We start from the raw sequence: 10,941 nt of genomic DNA, 5'->3' as shown, positions 1-10,941 counted from the left end.
CCCAGCCCGAGAGTCGATCTCCGACAACCATGTAGTGTCAGCAAACACGGTCAGCAAACACCACCTCGAATGGGGTGGACGGTGGTGATGGTAGGGGGGGCGTGGCTGCTTATGACGGAACCTTACGGTTACAGTCTGAACATCCCTACCTGGTGGCTCGGATGTCCTTCGACATCCTGGGCCACAAGACGTGCACGGGTTCCTTGGTGGGCGGCATGGAGGTGCCGAAGGACTCTTCCACGGAGGGATGGTGGAACCACGACACGGTCGTGATACAGGAGGACGCAATCCTGCGCGAAGATGAACTCACAGACCGGCGACAGACTCGCCAGGACAGGGTCATTAAAATCAACCCTATCCTCATGCTTGATCGTATAAAAGGTGGCCGAGGCACGCATCGGCTGCCGTCTCTCTTGAGATGAGATGGCTCCTAATCCTTGTGCATCGTCACAGTTTGAAGCCATAAGTGCTGTTTCTATGGTGTCAGGTACGCTCGACGATCCCAATATGAGGCCGTTTGCAGAGCCCGAGAGGGAAGGATGTCTTGAAGTTGCATCAGCGGCATGGTTGCTCTTGCCAGGCAGGTACACAATGTCAAAGCACCATGGGAGGGTACGCTGCTTGAGTCTGAACAGGAGTGAGTTTGTTATCTCATCTAGCGTACGGTCGCTGAAGATCTTCACAAGGGGCTTATGGTCGGTGACTACGACAAGGTTGCCACATCCTTGTGTGAAATATCGTGTTTGCTCCAGGCCCAAGGCCACGGCCAGGGCCTCTCCTTCGATAGCCGCATAGCGTTGGTCCATCGAGGATAGGAACCTTGAACCAGCGAGGGTGATCCTCCATCCTCCTGGGTAACAGACAGGTATGCCTGAAGTGCAGCTACAATGTTGTTGGAGCCGGAAGTGGCCAATACCACGCCTGGACCAGTCAGGGCGGAGGCAGGTGCGCCTCTGCATGTTGTAGATCTCCATGCCCTCACGGATGGCCCCAATTATGGCTTGTTTGGACGTTTTGAAGGCTTCCTCCAGTTCAGGGGACCAGCAGCATTGGCTGAGGAACGGCTTGAATAGCACCATAGTGTCGCGCAACTGGGCATAGTTCGGTGTGTGTGTGTGTATGTGTGTGTAAGTGTGTGTGTTTGGAACTGTGTTTTGGTGACATAATGATTACAAAGTCACATCCTGTACATAGCTAAAATTTGTCAGAATCTTTATTCATTCATATACAAACAAAAATACTAAGGTCTGATTCCAAACTTAAATATTTTAATAATCTGCATTCATGATGTCATAGGCTGGGGTCACAGGTCACATGATATCCTTCTCAACAGGAGGTCCCGCCCCATCGTCATAGCAACTGTGTTTGAGGCGTCCTCATGGCAGTTTGTTTTGATGGTTCTATTTCTAGAGATAAAGATGACAGACTTCAGTCATGCTCTCGCTCGCACACAAACACAACACAACAAACACACACACCTGACCTCCTATCAAGATGTGGAGAACTGAGGGTCATTTATATTCTTCATCTTAAAACCAGTGGTGTTCGGTCGGTCCACTAGGGGTCCATGGAGGGTCTTAGACCCCCGGCCCATCTGAAAGTGGTCTACCCCAACCCCTCTACACCTGCAGCTTTCACTCGTCTGTCTTGACCTGTCTATTCTTTACCTGTCTATGTCTTTACCTGTCTGTCTCCACCAGTCTGTCTTTACCCGTCTTGTATTTACCTGTCTAAATCTTTTCCTGTCTATTGCTGTGTTCCAATATCCATACTATCCGTACTTACTATACTTAGTTTGAGTACGTGGGGCGTTCCAATTAAGATCGGGCGAAAATAAGTGTACTGAAAGGACCCGGATGGTGTATTCAAAAGTGTGGATCGATGAACATTTTTCGTACTCAACGGCAGCCATCTTAGCTACGTAGCGGAAGAGGGCGGGGCCAGGTTGAGCCAAAGTCTGTGCATTTTCCACACAGCCCGCATTAATAGTCATTTTGTAGTTTTTATAGCTTTTACAGGCTGCTAGGCGTAGAGAGTTCACCGTTCAAAGCGGGATGTTTATTGTGGGGGAGGAGCCGCGGCAGCAGTCGTGATCGTATTTTCCGGTCAGTGCACCACGGAGTATTCGATTTGGAACAACGCTGACATCTGAAAATCAGCGCACTTAGTGAGTGCGGATAGTGTACTACGTTTAAGTGTACTCATGGAAGTATGGATATTGGAACACAGCATATGTCTTTACCTGTCCGTCTCCACTGGTCTGTCTTCACTCTCCTCTTTACCTGTCTATTTCTTTACCTGTCTTTAGGCTAACCTAGCCTAAAGAAAAAACTGTCTGGGGGGTCAGTAGACCCAGACCCCGGTCTCTGGTGGACCTCTATCTCTGGCTGAATGGATGATATGTATAAACGTAGAGCTGAGCTAGAACCGGGTCTTAATGATCTAGAGCTAGATGATGAGCTGGGATTAGATGTAGTCTCCAGTGGAATGTAAGATCATAGGCATCGTGGCGTCCCTCACGTCACTCTGCTAGCAGACATGTTTTCATATTCTCATTATCATCACATCATACGTGGTGCTAGTCAAGAGCGAACACAAAGTCCTACAAGTCCTACATTTCTTTGGGAGGTTTGAGGCTGAGGACCTGAATAAAGGCTGCTACCTGGGGTTCACCAGCTACCTGGGGTTGATCAGCTAACTGGTTCACCAGCTACCTGGTGTTCACCAGCTACCTGGTTTTCACCGGCTACCTGGTTCACCAGGGTTCACCAGCTACCTGGGTTCACTAGGGTCCACCAGCTATCTTGTTTACCAGGGGTTCACCAGTTATCTGCTTCACAAGCTACCTGGTTCACCAGGGTTCACCAGCTCCCTGGGCTTCACCGGCTACCTGGGCTTCACCAGGGGTTCATGACTACCTGGTTCACCAGCTACCTGGTTCACCAGGAGTTCACAAGATACCTGGTTCACCAGGGTTCATCAGGGGTTCACCAGCTACCTGGGTTCACCAGCTGTCTGGTTCACAAGCTACCTGGTTCACCAGGGTTCACGAACTACCTGGGTTTCACCAGGGGTTCAACAGCTACCTGGGGTTCACCAGCTACCTGGCTCACCAGCAATCTGGTTCACCAGGGGTTTACCAGCTATCAGTGGCTGAATCCACTTAGGACCTGATGCAGAGCATTCACCTCTTGTTGATGGTTTCGTCCTATCAGGCGATGGTATGGCCCACCAGGTGGGCGTGTCTAAAGGAGGTCTTCAGGTGGGTGGAGCCCTGTGATCGGTGGGTGGAGCCCTGTGCTCGGTAGGCAGTGTTGTGCTTGACGTCTAACTGCCAATGATATCGGCTATCGGCCAACTGTCACGGGATGGCTAAAAGCTAGTAAGTTGATAGCTAAATGTTATAGCTAACAAATCAATTAGCCACCAGGTAAAGTAAAAACAGGTAGTAAAAATAACTAACCAACAGTAACTTGTTGGCTTTTCCCTTCTTAACTGGCTAACAGTCGGTTAACAGGCACAACACGAGCAGCTTCAAGCTAGAACAACACTGCTAGCTTCTCAACAGTTCATCTCAGATGGTGTGTGTATCGCTGCTGAAAACATAAAAATAGTGTTCCCTTCATCAGCACCATATACATCTTAGTTAAATTGTGTGTGTGTGGGTGTGTGTGTGTGTATGTGTGTTACACTGAGCTACAGTGCAGTGTGGTGTCCTAACAGGCTAACGGTGGTTCCATATAGCCCAGGCTAACAGGCTAACAGGCTCACCAGGCTAGCAGCCTGAAAGCTGTTCTTGTAGGATATCCCCGACAGGTAAACACACCTCCACTCACTCCCTGATGCTCCGCCTCCCGTTGGCTCCGCCCTCAGCTCACCAGTTTGGGCAGAACTGTCCTAGGCTGAATGTTTCCGTTAGCGTCTGTGATGACGGCTAGGTTAGTTCTGGTCTTAGAGGAGGAGGAGAGGGTGGAGGAGGAGGGAGCTATGGTCTTAGAGGAGGAAGAGAGGGTGGAGGCGGAGGGGGTCAGCTTGGAGACAGAGGTGACGGTGCTGTCTGTGCTCCTCTTAGTGGAGGAGGAGGAGGAGGTGGTGGTGGGAGGCCGGGGGAGGCGTCTCCGGAGCCAGGGGTGTCTCAAGGCCTGGCTGGGGCTCATGCGGGCGGTCGGGTCCCACTCCAGGCACTGCTTCAGGAAGTCCAGGAAGAGAGGGTCGTCACAGCCCCTCAGGGCGACGCTCCAGTCCTTGCTGGCTGGCGGGCCGCGGGCCTTACCCCGCCGCGAGCGGCCGGCGCCGAGCGAGGCCGATCCGTCCGCCAGCGTGCTCACCACGCAGTAGCGCGGGTAGCCCTTAGACGACACAAAGTTCTTGGCCCTCTTGGAGGCGTCCAGCAGCTTCTGGGCGGGCATGCCCAGCAGCTCCATGATGCAGGCCAGCTGGTCGGCCTCGTCCTCCCCGGGCAGCAGGGGGTACCCGGTCAGCAGCTCCGCCAGGATGCAGCCCAGTGACCACATGTCGATGGGCATCCCGTAGCGGGAGCCTGCAAACACACAGGGGTAAATGGGACGAGCAACTTGGACCAGCAACTAGGACCAGCACCAACTCCCAGGAACAAGTCCCAGGACTGGTACCAGGAGTAGTACCAGGACTAGGACCTAGTACCAGCAACTAGGCCAAGGAACTAGTACCAGGACTAGTACGAGGAACTAGGACCAGTACTAACATGTTAAAATAGAAAGTAGTACCAATACTTATATGTTCACATACGCTAGACTAGTACTGGTACTAGTATGTTTGCATAGGCTAAACTAGAACTGGTAGTAGTATATTCGTATAGGCTACAACACACTAGCTAACTGGCAAGCTTAATGCTAAACATTTACAGACCGGTCAGTACTGACAACAGGGCAAAGGTTGCTCTTACCCAGAATGACTTCTGGAGCGCGGTAAAACCTGGACTGGATGTAGGTGTAAACTCTCTGGTGTTCGTAGCAGCTTGAGCCAAAATCAATCACCTGCAAGGAGAGAGAGCAGATTGATTTTGATTCAATGATGGAGCCGATATCGGTTCACAATAGAATATGATTACACATGCTCTCCTATGATAAACTAACGGTCTCTTCATATATGACCTTCAGTCTTGTACGAATACACCTGTTCTAAGATGTCTATCCAACAGTGCTACTACACCTATGCTAACTTATGTTCTGATGCTTACATAAGAAGATAATGATACAGGATAATGGCTAAAGGTCGGTGAAAAAGGACAGTGATGCAGTAGGCAGATAAAGGAGAGTGATAAAGGAGGTAAATAAAGGACAGTGATAAAGGATAGTAGATAAAGGACAGTGATACAGGACAGTGATAAAGGACAGTGATACAGGAAGTAGATAAAGGACATTGATAAAGAATAGTGACTGACACAGGAGGTAGGTGATAAAGGATAGTGATGAAGGACAATTATACAGTCAGTGATACAGGAGGTAGGTGATATAGAACAGTGATACAGGACAGGGATAGAGGACAGTGATAAAGGACACTGACACAGGAGGAAGGTGATAAAGGATAGTGATGAAGGACAGTTATACAGGTCAGTGATACAGGAGGTATGTGATAAAGGCAGTAATACAGGGGAGTGATCAAGGAGGCCGGCCTACCTTGATGCCGCTGCGGCCCTGCTGTTTCAGCAGGATGTTCTCAGGCTTCAGGTCGCAGTGGATGATGTGGTTCCTGTGCAGTGAGTCCAGACACTGCAGGATGGAGTGGGCGAACTTCCTGACCAACGGCAGGCTGAAGCCCTGGAACTTGTTCTTCTTGATGAGCTCGTACAGGTTCATGCTCAGCAGCTCAAAGGTCATGCAGATGTGGTTCCGGAAGGTGAAGTGCTCCAGCATGTGAATGACGTTCATGGTCGAGTCGTGGTCCTGCTTGCGGAGGTGCTCCAGGATGCGGATCTCCTCCGCCGCCTGGCGGTGGAACCGCTTCTCGTTACGCACCATCTTCAACGCCACGTGGGCATGGCACTTATGGTCAAACACCTTGACCACCTGCACAGGTGAGAGTGCTGTTAGTAGTCGTCAGGTAATACCACTTTTAACCCTCTGTTAGTACTGGTGTAATACTCTATTACTACTAGTAAGTTGAGACTCTGTACTAGTGCTAGTAAGGTAATACACTTTTGGCGTTTCCACCACCAAAAGTGGGCGTGATCCGGAGTGAGCCGCATTGAGCCGTACTCGTCTCGCAGTACTCCTCTGTTGGGGTACTGAGACGCCTGAAATGGTGCCGGCAATTTCGAGCTACACACGGCGTCCTTTGATTGGTCGACAGAATAGTCAGTTCCGTGCGACAGGGATATAATAACAAACAAACGCAGTACCCTCAAGGTATGTCTGTACAACGGCGAATGCTTTGTTTATTGAGGAAAATGTTGCGCAAAAGTTGACGTCCTTCTTGGACGTCCTACATCGTTGCTCTTTTATTGTGTCACGTTCTTCATTTTCCTTGGATTTAATAGCAGGCTACAGTGTGTCGGGTAGCTATGAGGTCATGATGCTTACGTAGCTGCTGCGGCTATCGCCGTCTGGCTTAAACCCCGCCCTACCATGAGGTAGTGGTGCCGAGATGATGCCTCATGAAACGTCAAAGCCTCGCAGCCAGATGAACCACCAAAGTGGTTCGACCTCGAAGCTTCAAATGAGTACGCTAGTGACACCTAGTGGTGAATGAAATTAGGATGAAGGAAAGAGTTCCCTGTGATGATGTGATGTTTGCTTCGTACAACATCAAAACATTTGAGAATTAAAGTCATTTCAGTGATACGTGTGAGGGTGCCGTTCATAAATATCTCCCGAGCTCATGGTAGAAAATAAATCATTTGATAAAGATTTTAAGTCATCCCGGGCAAACTAGAATGTCTTATCAACTACAGTAGCATACTAATAATTGTAATAATAAAACTGCATGACGACTGAGAATGAGTGTGATTAATTCAATAGCCATTAAAGTATTCTTGGAACTGGGTAGTGTCTTCTTTTTTGTAAATGATGTGCCAATTGTCAACCCATATCGCAGAACAGCCCGAGATGAAGGCTCAAACGTCACACGCTACGTCAGTTGAATCCTACTCGATACGGAGCTTCGCTGGGGGGAGGAGCCGTGGTGCTCGACACACGCCCCGGTGCCTTGACGCAGACCATAACATCACCACCATAAGGGTACTGTCAGCGGTGGAAACGCGAGCCGTAACTGAGCGGGGCTATACCGCACCCTCACCAATGTGAGGGGTCTGAAGCGTTCCACCGCCGGTGGAAAACCGCCATATTAACCCTCTGTTAGAACTGGTCAGGTAATACTCTGTTAGTACTGGTCAGGTAATGCTCTGTTAGTACTAGTGTTATACTCTTTTAGTACTAGTGTAATACTCTATTAGTACTAGTAAGGTTATAATATATTAGTATCAGTACTAGTAAGGTAAAACCCAGTAGTTAGCGCTGGTCCGGGTACAGTACCTGTCCGAAGCTGCCCTTCCCAATGACCTTGAGGACCTCGTAGCGGTACGCAACGTGGTCGTGGGGGACGTGGATGTAGGAGCCCTGGTCGTCATCGTAGCCGCTGTTGTTGGCTCCGCCCATCACCCCCGCACGCTTCTTAGCACCCGGTCCTATGAAATAGACTGGAGGGATAATACATTGATGAACAACACTGGAGAGAGAATACAGTGGAGAGAGAATACATTGATGAACTACACTGGAGAGAGAATACACTCACCCCTTCGCCCTCACCCCTCCACCCTTAACCCTTCATCCTTACCAATTCACCCCTTCCCTCTCACCCCTTTCACCCCCACCCCTTCGGCCCACCCCTATACCTGTCACCCTGACCCCTTACAGCGTCACCCTCACCCTTTCATCCTACCTTCGGGATAGTTGAACACCTCATGGTGCTCGAAGGCCGACAGCTTGGACATGAATTGCCTCATGGCCTGCTCTGGGCTGAGGGGCGGAGCCTTGCTCTTGCTGTCGGCTGATTTGACCGTTGCCCCACTGCCCTGCCGAGTGTGGGCGGGATCTGAAGATGATTGGCGGTCGGGCCTTGATGTCAGAGCAGCCAGTCCGTTGGGTTGTGAGGTCAGAACCTGTCGCTTGTTGCTGTTCTCCTCGTAGAGCTGGTCCGACATGGCTGCCTTTGGACCACCCTGCATACATGTAGCCTATAGACTTAGCACTGGGGAAGCGCTCTCCAATAGCATACCGTTAGCACTTTCAGCTAGCTCTCTGTTAGCATACCCTCATCACAGGGGAAGGGCTTTCTATTAGCATACCGTTAGCACTTTCAGCTAGCTCTCTGTTAGCATACCCTCAGCACAGGGGAAGCGCTCTCCAGTAGCATACCATTAGCACTTTCAGCTAGCTCTGTTAGCATACCGTAAGCACTGGGAGCTAGGTCTCTCTTAGCATACCATAAGCCCTTTGAGCTAGCTCTCTGTTAGCATATCATAAGCATTGGTGGTGGTGAGTGAGGTCTCCCCATTCACTGTAAAGCGTCTTTGTGTGTCTAGAAAAGCGCTATATGAATTCATTCCATTATTATTATTATTATTATGGGGAGCTAGGTCTCGGTTAGCAAACGATAAGCACTTTGAGCTCTATGCTTTATATATAAAATGTATTTGACGTATGTATGTGATTGTTTGTATGTATGTATATGTGTGTCTGTGTGTGTGCATGTGTAACCTAATTAAGCAATAGTACTCGTACCCTATTTCTGTCCGTCATCATGACCTACACCTGTTAGACACTCACTCACACACACACACAGACACAGCTAGCAGAGAGTTAGTAGGATGGCTAGCTCAAGCTAAAAGGGAGACTATCAGAGAAATAGTAGCTAGCAAAGAGCTACCAGTATCTAGCAGGCAGGTTGTCAGACAGCTAGCAGAGTTGGTAGCAGAGTGGTAAGAAGAGAGCTAGCTGTAGCTAGCAGAGTGGTTAGCAGAAAACTAGTAGCAGCTAGCCAAGTTGTTAGCAGTAGCTAGCAGACGGAGTAGCAGGCAGCTAGCAGAGTTGTTAGCCGAGTGCTAGCTGTAGCTAGCAGAGTAATTTTCAGGCAGCTAGCAGACTGGTCAGCAGAGAGCTAGCAGAGTGGTTAGCAGAGTGTTTAGCTGGTTTTGGTTGACTGAGCTCCCAGCTGTCAGAATGTGTTTAGACAGCAGAGGGCTAAAAGTAGCCTCATGCTAAGTAAGAGTGTGTGTGTGTGTGTGTGTGTGTGTGTGTGTGTGTGTGTGTGTGTGTGTGTGTGTGTGTGTGTGTGTGTGTGTGTGTGTGTGTGTGTGTGTACCGTAGGGAGCGGGGGTAGGGAGAGGGGAGATCCTGTCTGACTGGACGTTGCCCCACGCTGGAGATGACCTGACTCTACACCTTTACCTGAAAGATATAAGGGAAGTTAGAGAGACACTACACACAGACACACTACCGAAGCATAACTAACCCTAATCATACCCTAACCACAAATGGAGCGAGCCGTGTTGTGATTGGACGGGAGCGGTTCAACTGGCTTAACAGGACTGACAACAGATTGAACATGAAGACTACTTAGCCTAGCCTAGCCGGCTTAGCCTAGACGGGTATGTCCTGAATTATCTGGTCAGCAGCCATCAACTGTCAGATGGCTGAGTAAATCAATCGGATTAGATCAATCAGAATACCGCTACTTCAATCTCCACCTCCTTACACCTTCTAGCTCTATATACAACTGAGTTTCTCCTCATTCTATAACAACTACCTCTATATACAGCTGAGCTCTATATACAACTGACTCTCCCTCCTAGTTCTATAACATCTAGCTCTATATACAACTGACAGTTTCTCCTCATTCAATAACATCTAGCTCTATATACAGCTGAATGTCCCTCCTAGTTCTATAGCATCTAGCTCTATATACAACTGACTGTCCTCCCTAGTTCTATAGCATCTAGCCTTATATACAACTGACTGTCCCTCCTAGTTCTATAACATCTAGCCCTATATGCAACTGACAGTTTCTTGTCATTCTATAACATCTAGCTCTATATACAGCTGACTGTCCCCCTAGTTCTATAACATCTAGCTCTATATTCAGCTGACTGTCCCTCTGAGTTCTATTACATCTAGCTCTATATTCAGCTGATAATACACTGCATATAACAACATCTAGATCTACATAGAAATGACAGTATAGAGATGACACTACATGTAACATAACATCTAGCTCTATGTAGAACAGACAGTATACAATACACAACATATATATACTGTACAATAACATCTAGCTCTATACAGAACCAACAATACACAGTAAATATACCCTATAACAAAAGCCTAGTGTTGTCACTTCTATATAGAGCTGCACTTGTTCCAGTATTAATAGAATATATCTGAATGTAGTTATTGTACTATACTATGGTACACTCGGTACTGGCCGGGCCGATGTCCCTTCAGCGGGAGGTCGCGGACAGGCAGGCAGGGCTCTGAGGGCCGCGGGCAGGGGAGCGGATCTCACCCGTCGGGAGGACCGAGGCGCTGGGCTTCTTGGTCAACATGGCGGCCGCTGCTCTCCTCTGGACAGAAATAGACTCGATTCCTCCTCCTCTTCCTCCTCCTTACATCCACTCCTCTTCTTCCTCTCGCTCCTCCCGTGGCTCTCTGTCTCTCCGGCCCGGTGCTCCGATCATCGGCTCAGTGCGTGGCCTGACCCGGTCCTCCGGTGGGTGCTGGGCCGGTCCTCCGGTGGGTGCTGCGGGTCCGAGGAGTAGCCATTGCGGGGATCCGAGGCGAGGCGACCGGCAGCTCGAGAAGACGGGACGTAGGGCGGGGCTTCCGACTGGAGGATCAACAAAACAAACGTCCTCTTTTCTGTTCATATCCCCACGTTTAATCATATTAATACATTACTCACTGTTCA

The 10,941-nt window shown here is 49.4% G+C and overlaps 1 protein-coding gene across 2 annotated transcripts; it reads right to left on the bottom strand.

The window, feature by feature from the left end:
* Positions 1-1,195: 1,195 nt before the first annotated feature.
* Positions 1,196-10,823, bottom strand: dyrk2 (dual-specificity tyrosine-(Y)-phosphorylation regulated kinase 2). 2 transcript variants are annotated; one of them, XM_079735304.1, is made up of 8 exons: positions 10,540-10,823; positions 9,340-9,425; positions 7,918-8,197; positions 7,512-7,675; positions 5,658-6,047; positions 4,925-5,015; positions 3,827-4,540; positions 1,196-1,406 (listed from the first exon to the last, which is right to left on the bottom strand). In XM_079735304.1, exons 1-7 carry the CDS (start codon positions 10,577-10,579, stop codon positions 3,870-3,872), a joined length of 1,722 nt encoding a protein of 573 aa, XP_079591430.1. In that variant the 5' UTR covers positions 10,580-10,823; the 3' UTR covers positions 1,196-1,406; positions 3,827-3,869. The 2 variants fall into 2 exon arrangements, with proteins under 2 accessions (XP_079591430.1, XP_079591429.1); XM_079735303.1 differs by having other exon boundaries at positions 1,196-4,540.
* Positions 10,824-10,941: the final 118 nt, after the last annotated feature.

The sequence above is a fragment of the Pollachius pollachius genome, assembly GCF_949987615.1.
Source record: "Pollachius pollachius genome assembly, chromosome: 4".
NCBI lineage: Eukaryota > Metazoa > Chordata > Actinopteri > Gadiformes > Gadidae > Pollachius > Pollachius pollachius.
This window is presented reverse-complemented; position numbering and strand designations above follow the sequence as displayed.

Excerpts from the sequence above, each read along its gene's own strand:
- dyrk2 (XM_079735303.1), bottom strand. The coding sequence starts at position 10,579 with ATGTTGACCAAGAAGCCCAGCGCCTCGGTCCTCCCGACGG. Across the intron at positions 9,426-10,539 it reads CGCCTCGGTCCTCCCGACGG|GTAAAGGTGTAGAGTCAGGT; the intron begins GTGAGATCCGCT and ends TATATCTTTCAG. Across the intron at positions 5,016-5,657 it reads AGGGCCGCAGCGGCATCAAG|GTGATTGATTTTGGCTCAAG; the intron begins GTAGGCCGGCCT and ends CTCTCCTTGCAG.